Source organism: Urocitellus parryii, chromosome 2 (genome assembly GCF_045843805.1).
Source record: "Urocitellus parryii isolate mUroPar1 chromosome 2, mUroPar1.hap1, whole genome shotgun sequence".
Taxonomy (NCBI): Eukaryota; Metazoa; Chordata; class Mammalia; order Rodentia; family Sciuridae; genus Urocitellus; species Urocitellus parryii.
Genome location: NC_135532.1, coordinates 219391206 through 219417503, shown reverse-complemented (window position 1 = coordinate 219417503; position 26298 = coordinate 219391206). Strand labels below are relative to the sequence as shown.

At 36.8% G+C, this 26298-nt stretch overlaps 1 protein-coding gene across 10 annotated transcripts in view; it reads right to left on the bottom strand.

Moving 5' to 3' along the window:
- Positions 1 to 26298, bottom strand: part of Ttc3 (tetratricopeptide repeat domain 3) — a 122714-nt gene that overhangs the window by 2254 nt on the left and 94162 nt on the right. For 9 of the 10 annotated variants that reach the window (XM_077795411.1, XM_077795406.1, XM_077795414.1 and 6 more), the window contains 10 exons: positions 16284 to 16423; positions 14838 to 14906; positions 13497 to 13593; positions 12075 to 12175; positions 9621 to 9711; positions 9007 to 9108; positions 6196 to 6536; positions 4549 to 4675; positions 4219 to 4359; positions 525 to 617 (listed from right to left, as the gene is read on the bottom strand). In XM_077795411.1, the coding sequence (XP_077651537.1) occupies positions 525 to 617; positions 4219 to 4359; positions 4549 to 4675; positions 6196 to 6536; positions 9007 to 9108; positions 9621 to 9711; positions 12075 to 12175; positions 13497 to 13593; positions 14838 to 14906; positions 16284 to 16423 (1302 nt within the window). The remainder of the gene's footprint in view (positions 1 to 524; positions 618 to 4218; positions 4360 to 4548; positions 4676 to 6195; positions 6537 to 9006; positions 9109 to 9620; positions 9712 to 12074; positions 12176 to 13496; positions 13594 to 14837; positions 14907 to 16283; positions 16424 to 26298) is intronic. The other variant, XM_077795410.1, reaches the window with a different exon arrangement.

Below are 26298 nucleotides of genomic sequence, written 5' to 3'. Positions count from 1 at the left end.
CTGTATGCATCCCTTTCTCAAGGATGAATAAATCAGCACAACAGAGACCTGATCTGTCCTCACTCAGCAGAAAGAGTACAGTACAAATGCTCAGAGTCAAGCACAAGGGACCCAAAAAGGTTTAGTTTTTCTCTTTTAAAATGTTAAACCACCTTTATACAGTACACTAAATTAATAAAGTGCTACACTGTTTATTCATTTAGTCATGTAATAAACCATCTTTAAAGGAATTCATATTGCTTTGACTCTCAGTACCTATTATAGTTCCTGAAGTCAACTCTTTTCTACCCGTGACATTATTACAGAAAGTACAATCTGCAGAGCTGCACACACCCCTGGTCCAGGACCACTCTCTCGCTTCTTCAGCACCAGTCTTTGCAAAGGGCAATGACCAGAGACATGTGTAGGCTTATAGAGTGGCTTGGAATTATAAGTATCGATACTTAAGAAAAAAATTCCTTTTTTATTTTCAAAACAGTTGGCAGTCACAATGCATGATATAGATGGTCAAAGAGAATTCTTACCCCTTTGTGAAACTTATGTCCACATTTTAGCACACGCACATTTTTTGATTTGAACACCTCATGGCATATTTCACAGGAATCTGCATCTAGTACCTGTGGAAACAAACATATCTGAAAAATAAAGATTAAAGAAATCTCTGTTTATGACATGAGTTTTTCATGACTCATGACATGAGTGGCCTTCAAACATTTTTGCCACAAAGGGTGGTAAATTATGGCTGGGCAGAATGAAGAAACAACTTGTTTTTAAATAGCATTTTTAAAGAGAAAACATAAAAATACAAAAATAAAAGTATATTTCTGAATTTCTAATGTTCTCAGAGGGAATACTGGTTTTTATAATTAACAGATTCCCTGGTGAGATATTACTACTTATATTATACTATTTATCCCTATAGCATACATGAAGTATGGTTATTAACTAGATATTACAAATTAATTATTCATCTAATTATCTAACAGGGACTTAAATTATGACAAATCTACACAATAGACTATCATGTAGCCAATTAACATCATGATGGAATACCATGATCCTTGACACAGAAAGCTGGTCACCACAAATCATTGAATAAATGCAAGTTATATAACAGTCTATCACGTAATTCAATTTTTTAAAAAGAGAGAATGTCTACAGAAGTGCCTAGAAAATAATCTGATATAAAAATATTAATAGGGTCACCCCTTGGCCAAAGAGATTAATTTTTTTTTATAATTTTTTAAAAGTTTCCATGAACATGGAATATTAGTGCATTTCAAAACAGACAGCTAAACCAACTAACACCCACAGTCGGGGATTGTGTGAGACACTGGAAACAGATGAGTGTAAGTTTTCTGGCCTCCTATGTGACATATACTGCAAGTGACACTTAGGCCACCAAGCACAGAGTTTGCCTTGCAGCTTACAGCACTTACCATGCACTGCATCAGCTCTATTCTAACTTGCCTCTTAACTCTGAGCACTCTACAGGCAGGACATGAGTCTTATTTTTCTGGACTTTAAGCATCTGGTAAGAAACCTTGCCCCAACTGATGTTCCAAAAATATGAAAACATCCCAAGTGACTGACTGAAGCAGACATCAAGCTGTGTAGATCCTGAACTACTGTGTGGGGTCCTGCTCCTTCCCTAAGTACTGGCAGGGTGCAGACAGAGAATTACAAATTAGACAGGGGCAGACCAGAGAGAACAAAGGTGTTCATGTTGCTCTACTGCTGTCTGTGACTCAAGGATCAGGGAAGAAAGGGAGGTGTGAGCCCTGGGGAAGGGCAGGAGAAGACCTCTCCAACTCACTTTGCAAAATTCAAAGCCAGCTTAGCTGGGAAAATATATAGTTAACTTGACTGTTTTCTAGTGTAGGAAGATGAACACAGTATATTTCTAAGTAAAAAGCAAACCACAGTAAAAAAATTGAAATATCCCCCAAAGAACATAAAAAGTATGACTCTGGTATTTGTTTTGATTAAATTAATACATACATATGTGTGTGTGTGTGTGTGTGTGTGTGTTTAGGAAAATATATTCTAATGTAATAATGCTAACTAGAGGGTAAATTGTAAGAGTTCTTATTTTTTTCAGAGTATTGTGGTAGAGAACTTGAACTTGTGATTTTCCTATCTTAGCTTCCCAAGTGACTGGGATTACAGGCGTGTCCCACCATGCTCAGCTTTAGGGTTTTTAATATGCCCCCTTTATTTCTATTTTCTATTTTGAGTGTGCATTACTTCTGTAATCTAAAAATATAAAACAACTTTTTTTCATTTTTCAAACACTACCTATAATTATCTAGTTAAGTATCAGTTTGAATATAAATTTTTATTTCTCATGTAATTTGGTAAAGTTTAAATAAAGTGGCTTTTATAACTTTATTATTATCAACACTGACTATGAACTAGAAGATCTCTTTCAGGTGATTACTTCAAGTCTACCTTGAGGTGGGGATGGTCATAACACACATGCACATGAATGGGAATGCCCTGGGAATCCTGCCTGGTTAAAGGGTCACAGAACATGTGACACATAAGAAACCCCTGGGAGAAGCAGGGACTGACTCGATGTGGGTACTCCACGTGCCTATAAGCACTCTCTCTAGGATATGGTTGGGGATGAGACCTTCTGGGAGTTGAGTGTATGTGGTGTGGTAAGTCTTCAAAGGTTTAGTGTAAAGCACAAAATGCATAAAAGGAATAAAAGTAAGTTCATGAAAAGACTCACTGCGAGCTCAAGTTAACATACTAGCCTTACTCTACATCTTGTATTGTGAACTCACTGCTGAGAACATTATGGGGCTGTGACCTTTCATTGTCCTCTACACTCTGCTACCACAGTTGGAGCAACAGGGAAATGTGCTTCACACCAGAATTCAATCATGGCCCCCTACCTGAGCCATGAGTTGATGGCCCCTCTTTCAACCACATGCAGTCCCTACAGGGTCTCTGGCATCAGCTGGTCAGTGTGGAAAGAACTGGGAATGACATGCTGCTCACTTAAGTCAAAAGGCCAGTCTGAGCTACAACTATGCCGTCAGTCCAGTGAATGCTAGAAAGTCGCATCTGGGCCTTGATTTCCTTAGTATAAAATATAAACAATTACAAGGCCTTATCAACTCAGACATAGTTATAACAGCATTTTACAAAATGTTCCATGTAAATGTAAATGATTCTTACTGTTTAAAAGGAGAAGAAACAACTTAAATCGGCATGTTAGATTTCAGGCACATTTAGCCCATTCCAGTGTGCCCTTCCCAGGTGTGTGAGGGAAGAGGTGAAGGGCAAAAACCAGATTTTCAGTACAGGGCTGACCTGGTCCTTTCATGGCAGCATTTCATCCAGAAATAGCTTGGTCAGGGCAGATATTACCCCAGCAAACAGTGATGTGAAGTGATGTAACCCAGTCTGATTTCATAGTCCATGATTATGAAGAATAAAATTAGTTAAAGATTAATTTTTTTCAACTAATCCAAATATTGCAATTAATACTAAAATACATAAATAAGTAAATATATCAACATATCTGCCCATCTGCAGCAACACAGCAAGAAGACAGAAAACTCAGTTCTCTCGATGCAGTCAGAGCTTGAGTGTAGGCTTTTCCCTGTTCTAGGTCCTGGGCATTCCTCAGAACTACTCACTGCTGTTCAAATTGGACACCTTCCACTACAGCAAAATTTGGTTTCTAATTTTAGGATCCAATACAGTAGGACTATAAATGAAAAGAATGGTGCTAAATCATGGGTTAAAAATTGTTTTCTTCTTGTTCTTCATTAAAAAGTAAAACTAGAGTTGGGGCTGGGGCTGAGTGGTAGAGCACTTGCCTAGCACATGCGAGGCCCTGGGTTTGATCCTCAGCACCACATAAAAATAAATAAAATAGGGGCTGGGGATGTGGCTCAAGCGGTAGCGTGCTCGTCTTGCATGCGTGCGGCCCGGGTTCGATCCTCAGCACCACATACAAACAAAGATGTTGTGTCCGCCAAATACTAAAAAATAAATATTAAAATTCTCTCTCTCTCTCTCTCTCTCACTGTCTCTCACTCTCTCAAAAAATAAAAAAAAAGATGTCGTGTCCGACGAAAAACTAAAAAATATTAGAAAAATAAATAAATAAATAAATAAAATAAAGGTACCATGTCCAACTACAACTAAAAAAGTTTAAAAAAAAAAAAAAAGTAAAACTAGCTACAACATTATACGTACAACACTCATGGGGACATCTTCTGTTTTCTGTCCCTTAGTTTTGGGTGATGGTCCAGCAATTGAGGGTGGGCCCTGGGAAGACTGGTTCACAGAAGCAGCAGAGCTGGCCTCAGATGTTCTCTTGCCCTTTCCTGGATTTGGCTTAAGAGATAACAAGGGGATTGGGTAAGAGAACACAAAGGAAGCAAAGTTCAACTTAGTAACCTAAAGTCTGATCATCTTTTTTGGTAAATTTTCTCTATATTTTGGTTTGAAGCTTTAAAAAAAAAGAATTCTCATATCAATAAATAATGATTAAGGGGAACATTTTACTGCATCTGGATGAAATACCTTTTTCTTTTTCTCTTCATCTACAATGTGTTCTGTCACTCTTTGGACAATTTCATCAATACCCAATCCTGAGAGTAAGTTCTTGTTTTTGTTTCGAACCTTTTTAATAAAACCAGCAAGCTCGGTGCTGAAAGGGAAAGTAAACAATAAATGACAACAGAAAGTCAATGTGCCAATATCAACCCAGAAGTCCAACTCGAAAAAGTAAATATACAAAAATTAATCTGTAGAACATAGGACAATAATAACTACACATGAAAAGCATGATTATTTTAAGGCAGAATCAATCTTTCCAAGAAGTTGTGAAAATTTCCACAATATTATTTAAAAAAAATTTTTTTAGTTGTTAATGGACTGTTTGTTTTATTTATTTAAAAATAACTTAAAATTAATAAGATCTCTTTCTATCCAAGAAAAACTAGCTTTGTAGATTTCCTTCTTTGAAAAAATCCCTAACAAACCAGCTTTCAAAGTCTGAATGTTTCTCAAATGCCATCAAATGGGAAGAGTACACCATCAGTCAATGGGAACTTGATATTTGCACCACTAGTGCCCGAATATTTTAGCTTTCAGAAAATCAGAACACATTTCTGCCAAATTTAATTAAGACTGTACGAAATTTTATTTGTAGGGTACTTCTGGTAATTACAACTTGAATATTTTTACAACTGACATGAGAACTGCTATTGAGAGAACTTACAATGTTTGTCAAACTTAGGGCAAAATATGCCCAAATGCAGACAAAATATACTTATTTTCAAGTGGCAGGGTTCCACTGAGACTGTAAAATATTAATTCTGACCAATCATTAATGATGACTTTGTTTCCAAATTTCAACTGCAAAGCCTGTAACTAACATTGACAGAGAATGAGAATTAACAAGGCAGGTACAGAGGCCATTCTCTGTGTGGAGTCCTCTCTTCTGAGCTACTCATCAATCCTAATCTTGCTCTTTCTTGTCCCAACCTGGAGCCATGGGGAGGCAGAAACACTGCTGAAGTGCTAGCAACCATCCCCAGACCCACTTATAGCTCTTCTTGACCCAGATACGAGGAGTTCTTCCCCAGTCTCCCAAGGATCCTCTGTGACATTTATACATTCCTCATGTACTGTCAAATTCAGTCTGGTCTTTTCAACCTTGCACCTCCAACAAATCAGAGGTACAATCTACAAGGTGTAAATTGCTGCTGTTTTCTTTTATATGTGATTTATCTTCTCTCAAAAGACAGAAAACTATTATTTTACAATTAATTTACTAATTTCATAACAACTAGTGTTAAGAGAGTGCTATGAATCTCATAAAAATCTTAGCAAACTGACAGATTTTGTTCGGTGTTGATTACCCAGTGCTCAATATTTTCAATATAGATGTGCATATTTAAAAATTTATTTGAGGACTAGGGGTGTAGCTCAGTGGTAGAGCTTGGGTCTAGCATGTATGAGGTGTGTGTTTGTCCCCAGCACTACAAAAAAAGGAAAGAAAATGCTCACGTCTATGTTTACAAAAAGAAAGAAAAGTAGCATCTAATGAGCAAAACATCATGCAGTTTTTTTCCATGTTAGCCCCTAGCCAGCCTTGATTTTATTTGACCAGGAAACATCAGTTCAATGAAGTATTTAACAGTCATAAATGTTTTATATTCATACCTGCTGTACCATGGGAACACCACTGTCAGGTGCTCAATAATACTGTTGAACGGCTTTTTTGGAGACTGGCTTGAAGCACGTTCCGGAGGAACAGGTACTTTCTGATGTGCCTCAGGGCTTTGTTCAGATGGAGTTGTCTGGCTGGCCCCTGTATGCTCTGATGGCTGAGTAACTTCAGTTTGACCAGAGGGCAATCGAGGTGACAGTGCAGTAGACTCCTCTGGGCAATCACCGGTAGAGAACAGATCTAAATCCTTAACTGCTCCAGTTGCACTGTTTACAAATGTCCCAGGCCCTTGATCATCATGGCCTGAAGACTCAGGGGGAAACTCAGGATGAATCTGTGAGGGACACACCACAGGAATTGGGTCACTTAGGAATTGTCTTAAGAGGAGAAACAGGCAAGGACAGAGACTGCATGACTATAATATAGGAAACCTGAATACAATAATGTTTTTGTCTTAAAATAATTGCTGATCATAACTTGGTAGTTCTTAAAGCAAGGGTAGATTTCTGACTTCTAAATAATTTTCTACAGTATACTTTTTTCCTGTAAAATTAGAAAAGCTGCTTAAATGAGAACATTTCACCTGCCTAATACCCCTCTTTCAGTCTGCATTCTAATGCTTCTCTCCTTCCTAGCTGAACTTGGTTGATCAAAGCTAGCTGTCCCAGCATTCTCCAAAGGTGTCTACTCCACTAAGTCACAAGAACATCTAGGAATGCCAGCTGCCTCTTCTTTCTCAAAATGTGCCCTCTGGCTCTGCTCTGCTGGCTCCTTCAACAAGGAGAGCTCAGCTCTCCCCTGTAGCTCTTATCCTCTTTCCATGCCTAAGTATGGATGTTCCTTCTAATGTCATCTGAGGCTGGAACCTCTGAATAACCAGCCCCTCCTTCCTACTTCTCCACACTGCCATTCAGTTCATCTTCATTAAGTGTAGAGCTGATAGTACTCCCTGCATGAATCATAGATCAGTTTCCTAGTGACATAACATGGCTTAGAGCACAAGGATCTCCTGACCCTGGCCCCAGGCTACTTCCACACTCACTCTATAGATAGATACCATTGTTAAAGTAAACTTATTTTATAGCTATGAAAGGTGTATGTCACCCTGCCCCACTCTTTTATTCTAGCAATCAAATACTTTCTTTCTTCTATCTGAAACACTCTGACCCCAAGCATTACAATATCCTCCCTTCCCCAAGTTCATCCCCTCAACTCCTTCATCTGTTCTGTTCTTTCTTCTGATCTCTGTGTCATGGAGGTCTCCATCTCTAGACCAGGATAGTGACCCTGATTTCTGCTGCTATAGTACTCTACTATGCAAAACCTCAGCATCATCTGCTTGTAACTGAATTTAAGCCCATAAGCACTTAGAGGGCCTACCTCACATCTAATCTCAATAACCATTAAACATCCTCCAAATGACTGAGGAAGAAAAGAGACGAAAAGTAAATAGGTTTTAAGGATATTTATTAAGTAAGTTCCTAGCAAACTAAATTTCCAGGATTTTGGATATGAAAATTCTTTTGAGTATTTATAAAATTACATGAGCTAAAATTACAAATTAATAATAAAATAGTATATTGGAACCCACAGATTTTTCTCTCCATATCTGCTATAAAAACCAAGAGAACTATAAATAAGAAGTGCTTTTTCAGTCTGAAATTTCTTATTCAGTTCAATGGAGACAGAAAAATTTGGATCAATAAAATATTTTATAAACTAAAGTTCAAGGTAAATGTATCTTTTTACCCCTCAGACATTTAAGACCAGACTGATTAAAGGAACCAGCCATCTAGATATAGGAGATACAACCTACATGCAGAAGGGCCACAGGGGAAGGCCAAGAGGGAAGCCCCTGACTAAGCATTCAGTTGAAGGCGAGATGAAAGGAACACCACCCATAGCCTGGATCAGCATCCCTGGCAAAGGTCGGGTACAAGCAGGAAGACACTTTTTGTGCTGTAGAAAATGTTCCCCAACTTTAGGATTTCAATCTGAAATCCATCTGTAATCAACTCTTCTAGAGAGTCTTTAAATTCCTATCGTCTGACCATCTTTGAACCTAATTCGTTTCAATTAGTATTAAGAAAAAATCTCTGTGTGTAAACTTTAGATAACAAGTATCCCAGAATACAATAAAGTGACATTAGGTTTAGCTATATTGTAAAGCCCACAAAATACAACTAATGCTTTTCTTTACTGGGGTATTTTATAAGAGCAATCACTAGTATTCAAAAGATTCAGAACAACCTCACATTAGCAGTAAAATAAGGTATGCTGGATCAATAAAGTCTTACACATCTCAGATACACTAGTTTTTATTCTATATTTGATGAGGAAACAGATCTTAATTTTAAGATTTTGGTTTTATGCCTCCAAGTATCTAGAAATTATAATAATCCCAGGTGGTACAGAAGAGAGGGCCTGCTTGAATCAAAGGAAACTGCTACTCTGTATTATTTATTCAAATGCTAGAACGTACATACACATCATACATACTACGTCTAGAAAAGAATGGCGATAGGCTATAGTATATCAAAGTGTAGAAAAAAACATGGACCAATAGTATTTGCCTTAGTCCTGCACCAATGCACAGAGGCAGAAGACTGATCTATTTATATAAGAATGTTTATAAAGATTAAAAGGTTAATCAATGGTACCAATAATTAAAACATTAAGGCAACTGTTAATTCATCCCATTCCCAGAAAACAATAAACAAACAACCTTGGCACATTAAAAAAAGAAACTGTGGTTCATTGTTTTGTTTCAGGGAAAGAAAAAAAAAAAGATGCAACCGACTTACGTTGTTACAGGCAGGAAATGGAAGCTCAGAAATCTGCACTTTAGAAAGCTCACTGAGTCGAGAACCATTTTTAATGGCCTTAATTTGATTTTCAAATTCAGACTGTAGGTGGAAGGGAAAATGTGAAGTTTTTCTCTAACAAATTCCAAGAAAACTATAATTTCCAGTTAACATTATCAAAACACTCAACAGCTTCCCAAGAAACAAATGAGATGCAAAGTATTAAGACAATTTTTTTAAAGAAAATTTGTTCAAAATAAGAACATTAACATTAATTCTCCTTAATCGGAATGCTCCAAAGACTTATATATATATTTAATGTCATCAATCAGGGGCAAAATTTAAGATAATTTCCTTATTTTTCTTATTTCTTTTGTTTTGTATTGCTGAGAATTGAACCCAGGACCTTTGGCATGCTAGGCACATGTTCTACTATCCTATATCCTTAGCCCCAAAATATTAAGAAAATATCATTAATTTAATAAGTGATAACAAAAATGCAGTATTATTATTAACATGTCAAAAAAGAAATGGTTTAAATAAGACATCAGCCTCACAAGAACTGTAACCATCATAAATATTTTGACGGAATTATAAAACGTTTCATAACTTACTTTTGCTCTCTCAATTTCTTTTGTAACATTAGAAAGAAATGATTCCCATGAACAGATATCAGACTCCATGTTGGGGTATTCTGTGGAATCACTGAAAAAGTTTAAAAATATATTTAATATCCACTTGGGAAATTTAAAAAATGAAAGCATTTAAATGCAAATGAAAATACTTAAACATTAGCAAAAGATACATTCAACACCATCCCATGCACATATTAACTTTTTTTTTTGTAATAAGGATTGAACTCAGGGCACTTTACCACAGAGCCATATCCTCAGAATTTTTTATTTCTTATTTTGAGACAGAGTCTCGTTAAAATGCTTGGGGTCTTGTTAAGTTGTTCAGGCTGACCTCAAACTTGCAATCCTCTTGCCTCAGCCTCCCGAGTTGCTGGGATTACAGGTATCCACCATTATGCCTGGGTACATAATTACTTCTAAAGAATTATGTATCATGTAAACCTGCCCCTAGACATTTAAGGATACCTTAACTATGGATAAAACCAAACAAAAACACAACAAACAAAACCCTTAAACTAGGGACAGAGAGAAGATATTCTCTTGAATATTTTCCCCCCACAAGTTTGAAAATTTGACTGTTCTTCATTTGACTTCTTCATATTTAATATTAAACACTACCTTTGCATTTAAAAAATTTTAGTCAGCCTGGAATATTCCAAAAATTGCAATAAAACCTAAATCCCCATCTAACTGTAAAACTAAAGAATGCAGCCTTAGAGATTAAGATAAATTTACAACCTCAGAACTTTATAAATCTGGTCTATCTAAAGTGACAAACAAGGGGCTGGGGCTGTAGCTCAGAAGCAGAGTGTTCGCCTGGCATGGGTAAGGCACTGGGTTCAATCCTTAGCACCACATAAAAATAATATAATATAAAATAAAGGCATACTGTCCATCTACAACTACACACACACACACACACACACACACACACACACACACACACAGTGACAAACATCCTACTCCCAATTTAGAGCCTCAACACTCCTTTCAATCTGTAATTGTGTCAGTTCTCTTTACATCTTACAAAGAAGACTCAGAATGGTCTCCTCCCCCACTTTTCTCCTTTGCTATCCTTTGGTGGGATCAGTATTCAGCATAGCATACCCAAGAATCTACATATGCCTAAGGCTTAATGGAAGAAAGTCAATACTACTGGATAAAATAAGGTCTGAGTGTCTCTGTTTTTCAGATAAGACACAATCCATAGCCTATGGGAATTACTTAAGAGGTTTCTGAACACTAGCTGATCTCAACCTCAGCTGTACTAGTTCTGTAATCTGAATCTGCATGTCAGTTCACCTTTGATTAGAAAAGTCTTCCGGTAAAAAAAAAAAAAAAAAAAAAAATCTTGAAAATAAAGAATAAAAATAAAGGATACTATATACTACAGTGTAGTATACTATATGTACTACTCTATCACTCTTCTAGTCAATCTCTGGTTCAATTATGAGGGTTTGAAATTCAAATAAAAAAGCAAGCACTAGGAAGAATGAAAAATCTGGGATTAAATATGAAAACCTGAACATGATACAAAAACCAGATGAAAAGTAATCCCACGTGTGCAAACACAGAGGCCTAGAGGTGCAGCTCAGTGGTGGAGCACTTGCCTAGCATGGAGGTGACCCTAGGTTCCATCCCCAGCATCAAAAAACAACAAACAAAACCAAAACCAAGGGGGGGAAACACCACATAGAAAGCAGCTAAATGTCAGACTAAAGACAATCCTCTAGGATTCTAAAAACAAAGGAAAACAAACAAAAACAGATAAAGATTATGAAGAATTTCAAAAATTTACATGTGTGAATCTTAAAGTCCTTCATAATAACTTTCCTACACTCAGTCATTAATAACTAACAGTTATTATGAAAAGCCACTGAGCAAAAAGTTTAAAAAGCTCTGAAAATACTATTTTTGTTCAGAAAGTTTTTGCCTGGAAATGACTAATAAGGTTCAAAAACACTTAGATGTAGGGCTGCTCACTGGAGTGCAGCTTATATTTAAAAAAATTTGCAAACAAATATCCCACTTGATAATCCTGACATGCTACATGCTGGAACACCATTCAACCTTTTAAAATCAGGCTGGAGAACTGATTTTCAAGAAACTGACTTCATTTCAGAATGAAAAGAAGTTTCCTATACACTACCTAGTGGGGGAAAAAAAAAAGAGTAAACATTCACTTTTCCCTAAATATGTAAATGAATTTATTCTAAAATATTAATTAGTTTTATCTCCATTTGGAATTATGAATAATTTATAAAAATCATTTTTGTTTGTATGTTTTGATTTTTTTCTACAATTGAACATATACCAATTGGGTAACTACTAAAAATATAATGATGCTAATATTTTTAAAAAGTTTTTCCAAGTACGTTTAACTTGTGTTTTCTAAATGACATGCTGGGAAGAACACCTGGGAAGCCACACTACCTGCTTGTCAGCTTGAGGTTCTTAAGATAGGCTTCTGCTTGTGATGCCATGACCTGTAACTTAAACACTTCACTCTCCTTCCAGTTCTCCAGCACAGATACCTGCCAGTAGATTAGAGGATATCTAAGTATTTTACAAATGAAATCCTGAAACTATTTTAAGAGTTAAAACTTAAACATTCCAAACCATTTTTTCCTTAAGTAAGATCTGATGACAGGAACACCAGAACTTGATTATGTCATTTTCCCAGGCAAACACAAATTAAAACTTTGGGATGTGAAAACAGAATAACAAAATGACACTAAAATTCTGTGCTTCAGGATCATTCTTGTGGATATGAAACTGTATATGGCTTTCTGCTTAAACCATAGACAAAACAGAGCCAGGTTAATTGCATGCAACTATGGAATGGGGTTATCTATAGTCCTGGCCCATGGTGAGGAAGGGCCCAGGGACCCACAGAATAAAACCTGAGGCTGTACCTTCCCAACCAAAAAGCCTCTAAGAAGTTGTTTCAGCATTAACACAAACAGCCTTTGGGGAATGCTTTCAAACTTTTGGACTTCCCCTTAGCCAACTTGCCATTTTTGCAAAAATCACTGCAGGAGATGTAAAATAGTCTCATTTTAATTCAGTTCTCAGTAACCTTGACAGGACCCTCCAGGCAAATTGGCTTGCCAAGCAGTGATAAATGTGAACCAAACAAATTTAGGAATACAGACACTGGGGTAGGGCCCACAAAGTATTTGTACTTTCACTCTTTCCCCAGAAGCAGTAACAAGGGTCTATATTTAATTGAAAGGTCTAATATTTGCAGACTACATAAGTTAATTGTTTTTTTTATTTTCCCAGAATAATCATAGACACATATACCAATACATATCATTTGTTTCTCAGATAGCTTTATGTTCTTAAGACAGGCTAGGAAAACATACATAAAATAAAAATAAAGCCAGATGTTGTCTTTTCATTTTTGTCTCAGTAGTTTCTTAAATAGTACAATGACATTGGTATATATTCTTTTAGGGGGAGGGAGGAATATATTCTTAATAAGGAGGTTATTTTCATTTGCTTTTTAAGAACTGGCAAATGTTTTATGGTTGCCTACATTTTTATATCACTTGATTAAATATGAAGCTATACAAAATGTAGAGTATGGGAAATGACTGAATTATACTGTCAAGGAAAACAGGTTACAAAATCTGATGTACATTATGAGTACATCTACGAAACAAAGCATGTATAAAAATTAGAAAGGAATAGCCAAGGAAAAAGAGTGGATATTTTAGGGAAAAAGGATTATGAGTAATAGGATAACCCTAACCTCCAAACTTGCCAGTAATACAGTTATGCCTCACATGTAATTAAAGAGACCCAATAGTATACAAATGAAACCCTTCCATCCACCAGTCATAACCTCACCTCTGCAGCCACGGCTCTTTGATGACTCTCTTCATAATGCTCTTTCCCTTTCTTTATACATTCTTCTATTTTCATCTTCTCATTTGTAAATGTATTACTGCAAATGTTAAAAGAAAAAAAAACTTTAAAACAAATCTAGGGAGTAATACAAAGATTTCAAGACAGCTTTCTACATTTTCTAGAGTAACTTCCTGTCTCATATTTTACCACACAACATACAGATTCATATGCATTCTCTGAACTTCATGAATGATCAAAAGAAGAAATGAGTATTTGGTAGGAATGCTGAGAAAGAAGCGAAGACTGTACAGTTCACTAGTTTTATGAGGGTAGATAGAGTATAATCTGGCTACTTTGATAAACTTTACAAAACTTTCTTCACCAGCCAGAAATTCTATTCTCACGCAAGGAAATGATCCTAAAGAATAAAGTGATCTGTACAAAACTGATCATGGCCATACTTTTGCAACAGCTAAAAAGTGTCAGTGAAAGTGGTGGCTAAAAAAGATGACTATGGACCATGATGGGAATAGAAATGTGCATGTGAAATAATATTAAATGAGAAAAGCAAAATGTGACTGCTTACTACTAATACATTGATCACAAGTATGTGAAAACATATAAGGAGAATTAATAAAGATTACAAGGAAATTTTTTGCAGCTTTATAATTAAAAAAAAATTTTTTTAATTATTTTTTTTTGTATTGGGGATTGAACCCAGAAGCACTTTACCACTGAGCTACATTCCCAACCCTATTTTATATTTTATTTAGTGACAGGGTCTCACTGATTTGCTTAGCACCTCCCCATTGCTGAGGCTAGCTTTGAACTCATGATCCTCCTGCCTCAGCCTCCCGAGCCACTGGGATTACAGATGTGTGCTACCATGCCCAGCAACAATTTTTAATAAACATATAATTACAAACTAACAATGTAAGAAACTATCATTCTATAGCTGAGTAACATACAAGAAGTTTTTCTGTGATTCAGGGATAGAACCCAGGCCTTCATACTTGCTATGTAAGTGCTTCTACCACTGAGCTACACCCCTAGTCCAAAATAAAAGTTTTTAAAATACATTTTTAGTTTCAATCAATTCAAGAAAATAAAAGGAACGATTGACAACAATATTTTTTACTGACATAAAATAAAAGCAGAAATCTAGTAAAATCAAAATACTTCAAAAATACACTTAAACATTAGTTTAAAAATAAAAGATACATAATTATTTAAAAGAAACGGGGCGGGGGAGGAGCAACAGATTTAGAAGTCTTAGAATGCTTGTGCTTCTGATAGAAAAAGTGTAAGAAGGTACTAAAAATAAATTTAAATTTCCTTTGCCTGATTTCAAGGGACTGATCCAGATGTAATTCAGGTTTGTTATCCATCCCATCATTTTTCGGGGTAGACCTATAAAAGCATAGTCACCAAAGTTTAATTAATTTTCAGATTTTTTTTCAATACAACTTTACACAGGAAAGCATATCTAGACACAGCATCCTTAAATTTTTTTTTGTTTCTATATTTTGCTTTACTTCTAGTATCTTCTAATTCTAATCTCATCATCTTCTAGTATCTCATTTAATTTTCTTCTTCAGTGCTTTTAATCTTTTTTGGATTTCTTTTTTTCTCTTGTTGCCGTTTTTAAATTTATCTTTCCAATTAAGCAAGAATTTGGGGGTCATTTTCCTTGTAGGAAATTTTCCTTTATACTTGGAGAACAAATCAGCTTCTTCTTCACTCTAAGTCACCTGATTACCGGTAAATCACTACCTTGGTCCAAGATGCATGCCTCAGGTGGTTTCAACCCGAGGAAGCACAGGTAATGAGACATCATCATCAGGGTTTTTCATTTAGATTAGAACACATGGACTCTCAGTCAAAATGCAACCAGCCTCCTCCTCCTTAACAAGACTTGGAGTGAAATTAGAATATGCACACACACTCTCTGATAACCCTTCAGACACAATGTGAAAGCCTCTGATTAAGCGATGCCTAAACCAGGCAGATTCTGCCACTTTCATGCTCTCCTAATATTCCTATTTAGTTACTTGTACTTGATAAAACCCCCCACGTTTCCAATAATAGCCAGTTTAACTGCCATCCCAGAAGAATAATGGTCTAGCTGAACTCAATCCAGATTGCAGGAACATGAGCAAATAAAATGGCTATTAACTTTAGCTACTGACTTTGAATGTTCGTTACACCACAGTGGATAAGCTGAGGAATCACATGACAACACTCACTGTTTAGAGCAGGAGGTTAGGAATGGATCACAGGGGACATAATAAAACACACTTGGCCCTCTTATGCTCAGGATCTATACTCTAGCAAATTCTTCATATTAATAAGACCAAATTCTAATAATTTACAGATCCATAATAAAAGTATGAGTGAAGTAATCATCACAGAATTTTAGTGCTGGAAAGAACCTTAGATCTAATCAGCCCTCTAATTTTACCAATGAGGAAAAAGAAGGTCAAAGGTAATGTTCATAGTGAGAATGGTGTTCATGGCGTTCATATGAACAGGACATCAATTCCTTTGTTGATTCTCAGGCCCAATCCATTCTCACTTTTACAAAATTAATTTGAAAACACTATAAGTTTGAAATAGTTTTAGATGAGATCTCAATGGATGCTTTTAAAAATGAGATAAAAACACTGTGAAAACAGTATCAATTTTACCTTGACACAGTTTGAAATTTAACATAAAAAGGTGAAAATAATAAAAAATCCCACAATATTAAAAAAAAAGCAAGGATTATTGATTTCTATTGTTACTTACATTTCACTTGTATTTAAAACCTTTTTAATTTTCTTCTTCAGTGCTTTTAATCTTTCTTGGATTTCTTTTTTCTCTTGTTGCCATTTTTTAATTTCTCTTTCCAAATCTTGGAGGAACCAATCTAATTCTGTCTTTGAGATCTAAAAACATTTTAGAAAGTACTTTAATTAATGACAAGATTTACTTTTACTTAGCTTACACTAAGACACCTGAGTTCAAGGGAACAGTACACATAAACTTGCACCTATGCCGGCTATGCCCCTGTGGCCAGCCATGGGATAGAGACAACACAGCTGCATCCTAACCACTAAGTGCATCTGAACCCAGGAAGGTTACACTGGAGAACCACTTCAACGGGCTCACAGGTATTCACACTCCACTCTTCAGTCTACATGATTCCCCAATCTAGACATAATTTGTATGTTTACTTGACAAGTCTGAGGTTTTTTGTTTGCTTTTAAAAATATGAGTGAGATGCCTCTGGCAGCTTTTTAAAATATTTATTTATTCTAATTAGTTATACATGAAGCATTTCAATTCATAGTACACATATAGAGCACAATTTTTCATGTCTCTGGTTGTACAAAAAGTAGAGTCACACCATTTATGTCTTCATACATGAGTACTTTATATATCCTAAAGATTAGTGCTCTACCTGATGTGCGTGTGGTAAAAATTTGCTCACATTCTGTAGGCTCTCTTCACCTCACTGATTGATTCTTTTGCTGAGAAGAAGCTTTTCAGTTTGAATTCATCCCATTTATTGATTCCTGATATTATTTCTTGCACTGTAGGAGTCTTGTTAAGGAAGTCAGGGCCTAATTAGACATGATGAAGATTTAGGCCTACTTTTACTTCTATTAGGCGAAGGGTCTCTGGTTTGATTCCTAGTCCTTGATCCAGTTTGAGTTGAGTTTTGTGCATGGTGAGAGATAGGGCCTTTGTTTCATTTTGCTGCATATGGATTTCTAATTTTCCCAGCACCATTTGGAAGAGGCTATCTTTTTTAAAAAAAATATTTTATCTTTTAGTTGTAGTTGGACACAATACCTTTATTTCACTTATTTTTTTCTGTGGTGCTGAGGATTGAACCCAGGGTCTCACATGAGTCAGGCGAGTGCTCTACTGCTGAAACACAACCCCAGCCCATATATTGGAGGCTATCTTTCCTCCAATATATGGTTTTGGTGTCTTTCTCTAGCATGAGACACCTGTATTTATGTGAGGGTTTGTCTCGGTGTCCTCTATTCTGTATCACTGGACTACAAGTCTATTTTGGAGCCAATATCATGCTGTTTTTGTTACTGTTGCTCTGTAGTATAGTTTAAGGTCTAGGATAATGATGCCACCCATTTCACACTTCTTGCTAAGGACTGCTTTGGCTATTCTGGGTCTCTTATTTTTCCAGATGAATTTCATGATTGCTTTTTCTATTTCTATGAGGAATGTCATTAAGATTTGATTGGGGGCTAGGGATGTGGCTCAAGCGGTAGCGCACTCGCCTGGCATGCGTGCGGCCCGGGTTCGATCCTCAGCACCACATACAAAGATGTTGTGTCCGCCAATAACTAAAAAATAAAATTCTCTCTCTTTAAAAAAAAAAGATTTGATTGGAATTGCATTAAATCTGTATAGTGCTTTTGGTAGTACGGTCATTTTGACAATATTAATTCTACTTATCCACGAACAAGGGAGATCTTTCTATCTTCTAAGGTCTTCTTTTATTTCTTTCTTTAGCATTCTATAATTCTCATTGTAGAGGTCTTTCACCTCTTTTGTTAAGCTGATTCCCAAGTATCTAATTTTTTTTTTTGAGGCTACTGTAAATGGGGTTGTTTTCCTAGTTTCTCTTTCAAAGGATTTGTCACTGATGTACAGAAATGCCTTTGATTTATGGGTGTTGATTTTATATCCTGATTCTTGGCTGAATTCATTCATTAGTTCTAGAAGTTTTCTGATGCAATTTTTTGGATCTTCAAGGTATAGAATCATATCATTGGCAAATAGTGATAGTTTGAGTTCTTCTTTTCCTATCCATGTCCCTTTAATTTCTTTCATTTAATTCCTCTGGCTAGAGTTCCAAGAATGATGTTAAATAGAGGTGATCAAGGAGGGCATCCCTGTCTTGTTCCAGTTTTCGGAAGCAATGCTTTCAACTTTTCTCCATTTAGAATGATGTTGGCCTGGAGATATGTTCCTGTTACCACTAGTTCTTCTAGTGTTTTGAACACAAAGGGGTGCTGTATTTTGTCGAATGTTTTTCCTGCATCTATTTTGATGATCATATGATTCTTATCTTTAAGTGTCTATTGAAGGCATGTATTTATTTCTGTATGTTGAACTAACCTTAAATCCCTGGGATGAACCCCAATTGATCGTGGTGCATTATCTTTTTGATGTTTTTGTATTCAATTTGCCAGAATTTTATTGAGAATTTTTACATCTATGTTCATTAGAGATATTGGTCTGAAGTTTTCTTTCTTTGATGTGTCTTTGTCTGATTTTGGAATCAGGGTGATATTGGCCTCAGAGAATGAGTTTGGAAGTGTTCCCTCTTTTTCTATTTCATAAAATAATCTGAGGAGTACTGGTATTAGTTCTTCTTTGAAGGTCTTGTAGAACTCAGCTGTGTATCCATCTGGTCCTGAGCTTTTCTTCGTTGGTAGACTTCTGACAGTGTCTTCTATTTCATTGGTTGAAACTGATCTGTTTAACTTGTATATATCATCCTGATTCAGTTTGGATAAATCAAATGACTCTAATCTGTAGATGCCTTTGATATTTTCTATTTTATTGGAGTACAAATTTTTTTAAAAATTTCTAATTATCTTCTGCATTTCTGTAGTGTCCATCATGATATTTCCTTTTTGATCACAGAGTTTAGTAATTTGAGTTTTCTCTCCTTCTCCTCATTAGCATGGCTAAGGGCTTATCAATTTTATTTATTTTTACAAAGAACCAAATTTCTGTTTTGTCAATTTTTTAAATTGCTTCTTTTGCTTCAGTTTCATTGATTTCAGCTCTGATTTTAATTATTTCTTGTCTTCTTCTGCTTTTGGTGTTGATTTGTTCTTCTTTTTCTAGGTCTTTGAGATGTAGTGTTAGTTCATTTATTTACTGACTTTTTCTTCTTTTAAGAAATGAACTCCATGCAATGAACTTTCCACTTAGCACTGCCTTCATAGTGTCCCAGAGATTTCGATATGTTGTGTCAGTGTTCTCATTTACCTCTAAAAAGTTTTTTAATCCTCTTTGATGTCTTTTGCAACCAATTGTTCATTCAATAGCATATTATTTAGTCTTCAGGTGTTGGAGTATCTTCTATTTTTTATTTTATCAATGATTTCTAATTTCATTCCATTATGATCTGATAGAATGTAGGGTACTATCATTACGTTTTTGTATTTGCTAAGAGTTGCTTTGTGGCATAATATAAGATCTATTTTAGAAAAGGATCCATGTGCTGCTGAGAAGAAACTGTATTCACTCATTGATGGATGAAATAATCTATGTCTAAGTTATCAATTATACTTTTGAGTTCTTTAGTTTCTTTGTTTAGCTTTTGTTTGAAAGATCTATCCAGTGGTGAAAGAAGTGTGTTAAAGTCACCCAGTATTATAGTGTTGTGGTCTATTTGACTGTTGAACTTGAGAAGAGTTTGATGAATGTATATGCTACACTGTTTGGGGAATATATATTTATTATGGCCATATCTTGTTGATGATGTATGCCTCTCTCTTTTTTTTTATTGGTTGTTTAAAACATTACAAAGGTCATGACGTATCATCTTTCATACATTTGACTCAAGTGGGTTATGAACTCCCATTTTTACCCCAAATACAAATTGCAGAATCACATCGGTTACACATTCACATTTTTACATAATACCATATTAGAGACTGTTGTATTCTGTTACCTTTCCTATCCCCTACTATCCCCCACCCCTCCCCTCCCATCTTCCCTCTCTACCTGATCTGCTGTTGTTCAATTCTCTCCCTTGTTTCCCCCCCCTTCCCCTCACAACCTCATATAAATCTTTTCCTCATGCACATCCTCCCTGTTCTGTTCTTAGTTGCTCTCCTTATATCAAAGAAGACATTTGGCATTTGTTTTTTAAGGATTGGCTAGCTTCGCTTAGCATAATCTGCTCTAATGCCATCCATTCCCCTGCAAATTCCATGATTTTGTCATTTTTTAGTGCTGCGTAATACTCCGTTTTGTATAAATGCCACATTTTTTTTTATCCATTTATCTATTAAAGGGCATCTAGGTTGGTTCCACAGTCTAGCTATTGTGAATTGTGCTGCTATGGTCATTGATGTGGCAGTATCCCTATATTACGCTCTTTTAAGATCCTCAGGGAATAGTCCGAGAAGGGCGATAGCTGGGACAAATGGTGGTTCCATTCCCAGCTTTCCCAGGAATCTCCATACTGCTTTCCATGTTGGCCACACCAATTTGCAGTCCCACCAGCAATGTACAAGTGTACCCTTTTCCCCATATCCTCGCCAGCACTTGTTGTTTGACTTCAAAATGGCTGCCAATCTTACTGGAGTGAGATGGTATCTTAGGGTGGTTTTGATTTGCATTTCTCTGACTGCTAGAGATGGTGAGCATTTTTTCATGTACTTGTTGACTGATTGTATGTCCTCCTCTGAGAAGTGTCTGTTCAGGTCCTTGGCCCATTTATTGATTGGGTTGTTTGTTATCTTGTTGTCTAATTTTTTGAGTTCTTTGTATATTCTGGTTATTAGGGCTCTATCTGAAGTGTGTGGAGTAAAGATTTGTTCCCAGGATGTAGGCTCCCTGTTAAATGACATATAAGAGGAAAGGAGGGGTAAGACAAGACAATACAAATGGAAGAAATGAGATAGAGATATTGGTCTGTAGTTTTCTTTCTTTGAAGTGTCTTTGTCTGGTTTCAGGATCAAGGTGATGTTGGCCTCATAGAATGAATTTGGAAGAGCTCCTTCATTTTCTATTTCTTGAAATAGCTTGAAAGTATTGGTATTAATTCTTCTTTGAAGGTTTTGTAAAACTCCACTGTATACCCATCCGGTCCAGGGCTTTTCTTGGTTGGTAGTCTTTTGATGGCTTCTTCTATTTCTTCCTTTGTTATTGGTCTGTTTAAATTGTGTGTGTCTTCCTGACTCAATCTGGGCAGATCGTATGACTTAAGACATTTATCGATATCTTCACTATCTTCTATTTTATTGGAATATAGGGTTTCAAAATACTTTCTAATTATCTTCTGTATTTCTGTAGTGTCTGTTGTGATATTACCTTTTTCATCCCATATGTTAGTAATTTGAGTTCTCTCTTCTTCTCTTCATTAGCATGGCTAAGGGTCTGTCGATCTTATTTATTTTTTCAAAGAACCAACTTTGAGTTTTATCAATTTTTTTCAATAATTTTTTTTGTTTCAATTTCGTTGATTTCTGCTGATTTTAATTATTTCTTGTCTTCTACTACATTTGCTATTGTTTTGCTCTTCCTTTTCTAGGGTTTTGAGGTGTAGTGTGAGTTCATTTATTTGTTGTTTTTTTCTTTTTTTGAGGAATGAACTCCAGGAAATGAATTTCCCTCTTAAAACTGCTTTCATTATGTCCCATAGATTCCAGTGTTGTGTCTGTATTGTCATTTATCTCTAAGAATTTTTTTATTTCCTCCTTTATGTCTTCTGTAACCCATTGATCATTCAGTAACATACTGTTCATTTTCCAGGTGATGCAGGATTTTTCCTTCCTTTTTTTATCATTGATTTCCAGTTTCATTCCATTATGATCAGATATGGTGCATGGTATTATCTCCACACCTTTATATTTACTAAGAGTTGCCCTATGGCATAATATATGGTCTATCTTTGAGTAGGATCCATGTGCTGCTGAGAAGAACGTGTATCCACTTGATGGTTGATATATTCTATATATGTCGGTTAAGTCTAGGTTATTGATTGTGTTATTGAGTTCTATAGTTTCGTTATTCAGCTTTTGTCTAGAGGATCTGTCTAATGGCGAGAGTGGTGTGTTGAAGTCACCCATAATTATTGTGTTGTGGTCTATTTGACTCTTGAACTTGAGGAGAGTTTGTCTTATGAACGTTGCAGCTCCATTGTTTGGTGCATACAAATTGATAATTGTTTTGTCTTGTTGGTGGATGGTTCCTTTTAACAGTATATAGTGTCCTTCTTTATCCCTTTTGATTATCTTAGGCTTGAAGTTGATTTTATTCGATATGAGTATGGCCACTCCTGCTTGCTTCCGAGGGCCATGTGAGTGGTATGATTTTTCCCAACCTTTCACCTTCAGCCTGTGTATGTCTTTTCCTATCATATGAGTCTCCTGAAGGCAACATATTGTTGGATTTGTTTTTTTGATCCAGGTTACTAGCCTATGTCTCTTGATTGGTAAATTTAGACCATTAACATTTAAGGTTACAATTGAAATATGGTTTATACTTCCAGTCATGTTTATTTATTTATTTATTTTAGTTTGGCTAGTTTTTACTCTTTGGTTATTTTTCTCCCCCTTTACTGAGATACCTCCCACTGTTAGTTTTGGGCATTATTTTTCAATTCCTCTTCTTGTAGTATTTCGCTCAAAATGCTTTGCAGTGATGGTTTTCTGGCTGTGAATTCTTTTAGCTTTTGTTTATCGTGAAATATTTTAATTTCATTGTCAAATCTGGAGCTTAATTTTGCTGGATACAGTATTCTTGGTTGGAATCCATTATTTTTCAGCGTTTGAAATACGTTGTTCCAGGATCTTCTTGCTTTCAAAGTCTGTGATGAAAAATCAGTCATTAACCTAATTGGTTTACCCCTGAATGTAATCTGCCTCCTTTCTCTCATAGCTTTTAATATTCTCTCCTTGTTCTGTATGTTGGCTACCTTCATAATTATATGTCTTGGAGTTGGTCTATTACGGTTTTGAATGTTTGGGGTCCTGTAGGCTTCCAGGATTTGGCAATCCATTCCATCTTTCATCTCTGGAAAGTTTTCTAGGATTATTTATTTTAATAGGTTGTCTATTCCTTTGGTTTGAACCTCTATACCTTCTTCTATCCCAATGACTCTCAGGTTTGGTTTTATTTATGACATCCCATATCTCTTGAATAGATTGCTCTGAGATTTAAGCATCCTTTCTGTGTTGACTATATTCTTTTCAAGTTGATAAACTTTGTCTTCATTATCTGATGTTTTGACTTCTACTTGATCTAGTCTATTTGTAATATTCTCATTTGAGTTTTTAATTTGTTTTATGGTTTCCTGCATTTCTAGGATTACTGTTTGATTTTTTTTTTTAAATCTCTATCTCCTGGTAAAACTCGTTCTTTGCCATTTGAATTTGTTTTGTTAATTCGCTTTCAAAATACACTTTCATTGCTTGGACTTGCTGTCCCATGTCTTCTCTAATATTCCGTTCCATCTGAGTTAGGTATGCCTTGAGTTCTTTCCCTGTCCATGTTTCTGATGCTTCTAGGTCCTCCTGTAGATTTAAGTTGTCCTGCATTGTTTGTAATACTTTTTTCCCTTGTTTTTTCATGTTGTTCACGTTACTTTCCAGCTCTGTTTGACTGCTGTGTTTCTGCTCTCCTATAAATTTGTTTTGATTTTGTATACCTCTGTTCTCTCTCCTATGTGGTGGTAGACTATGCCTAGAAATGTTGGGCTTTATTGTACTTTAAAGCTGATTCATTCAATTTATAAAAGGCTTCCGGATTCTGTATGCATATAGTGATTTGTTGTTTGTTCTTAGGACTTTATGTTTAGGTTAGGTGCTATGATGGTATGAGGATTAGTATGTCTTGGCTACTTTAGAAGATTGCTCTACTGAAGGGGGATACTAACAGGCGACTGGATCAGGGTGTTGGTAGTAGCTAGGTATTTAGGAGCCCTATAGACAGCCCCGAAACATTCACCTATTTGCATTTAGACAATTACACGTAATGGAAAACGTAACGCTTGGGATGAACGTTGGGGGGTAGGGGAAGGAAGGTGCTCTTAAAAAGAAAGAAGGAGAGAGAGATAGATTAGAGGAGAGTGGAAAGAACAATAAAACTTGAAACAGGAAAGAAAGAAGGAAAAAGGGATAAAAGAACAAAGAGAGAAAAAAAATTGAAGTCTTAGAGATCCATTTTCTTCTCTTCCAGTAGGCAGAGCTGTGCCAACTGCGCCGAGCTTCTGCCCTTTACGTGCCAATAGCAATCACTGTTAAGGCGGCTCCTGAGAGTCTCTCAGTCCTGTTAGTCCACAGCAGTTTCACTTCTCCGGCCCATCCCCCCTTTCCTCCTGCCAGCCAGCCAGCCAGGTCCTGTTCACCGGAGGCGGTTCCCCAAAGAACCAGTTACACTTGCAGCCCCACCGCGTGTCTATTTCCCGAACGACTGAGCGCTCTCTCCGTCATTCATCTAAGCCCCAGTGCTGTGGTGCGGTGATCTGGGGACCAACAGTTTTAATTTTTCCAGACCCCTTTGGTGGGCATGCCCCCGGAAACTGGCGGCTAAGACCTTGGGTGTCGCCGCTGGTGGTAAGGGGAGTTGGGGATCGGGAATCCCCTCTGCTTCCCTACAGACACGCCCCCCCAGGGAGATTCCCGAGGTTTCCTGGCTGCTTGTATCTAGAGGGGGTTGGAGTCACACACCTGCTAAAGTGGATTCTGCTGGGAAGGAATTCCGTGGGCCAAACTCCGGTGACGTCACCTCTCTTCTATGGCGGGCTCCAGTCTCCTTTCCGGAGTGTCCGAAGGGAGGGGTGGGACTGATCTGTCTCTGGTTGGTTTCAGCTCCCGGTTTGCTACTTCATGAAGGCCTGGCTAGAGACCTCTTCCTAGAGTCCCCGCGCCACACCTGCTGAGCCGCACCTCAGGGTCTCGCCGTGCGGTTGCTGGCAGGCAGGTGGTCCCTAGCCGCCCAGTCCTGGGGGCCGCGGGTGGGCTGGCGAGCGGTCGCCGAGTCGAGTCGCACGGGCAGCAGCTGGAGGGTCCGGACCTCTGCGCTGCGTGGTGGAGATTCACTCGTCTGGGGCAAAGTGTCACCTCCAAAAATCCTACCAATTGCCAGCAGGTCTCTCTTCAGTGGAATTTCACCAGGAGCCTCTCAACCGGTAGAATCCAAGCGTATCGATGCGTTTCTCTGACCCCGTTACTGTGGAGGTATTGAAAGCGCTGCCTCTCCGCCCGCCACCATGTTGGATGTCCCGATGTATGCGTCTCTTAAGTAGTATGAAATGTCCTTCTATATCACTTTTGATTAAATTTGGCTTAAAGTCTGCTTTATTTGATATGATAAAAAACAAATAAATAAAATAGAGCCTGGAAACCCCTGTTTGTTTCTGAAGTCCTTGTGAGTGGTATGTTTTTTTCCAACCTTTTGCCTTCAGTCTGTGGGTGTCTTCCTATGAGATGAGTCTCTTGAAGGGAACATATTGTTGGGTCTTTTTTTTTTTTAAATCCAATATGCCAGTCTTTGTCTTTTGATTGGTGAGTTTAGGCCATTAACATTCAGGAAGACATTATTTGTTTTCCCAGTCATTTTTATTTTTGGTATTTAACTTGACTTGGTTCCTCCTTTGATTGGTTTTCCCTTTAGTGTAATACCTCCCTTTGCTGATTTTCATTGTTTTTTTTTTAATATTTATTTTTTAGTTGTAGTTGGACACAATACTTTATTTATTTTTTATGTGGTGCTGAGGATCTAACCCAGGACTTTGCACTTGTGAGGTGAGCGCTCTACTGCTGAACCGTAACGCCAGCCCATCACTGTGGTTTTTCATTTCCTCCTCATGAACTATTCTGCCAAGGATGTTCTGTAGAGCAGGCTTTCAGGTTATAAATTCTTTTAACTTTTGTTTATCATGGAAGGTTTTTATTTCGTCATCAAATCTATAGCTTAATTTTGCTGGATATACGACTCTTGGTTGGCATCCATTTTCTTTCAGAGCTTGGTATATGTTGTTCCAGGATGTTCTGGCTTTCAGGGTCTGAGTTGAAAAAATCGGCAGAGATCCTAATTGGTT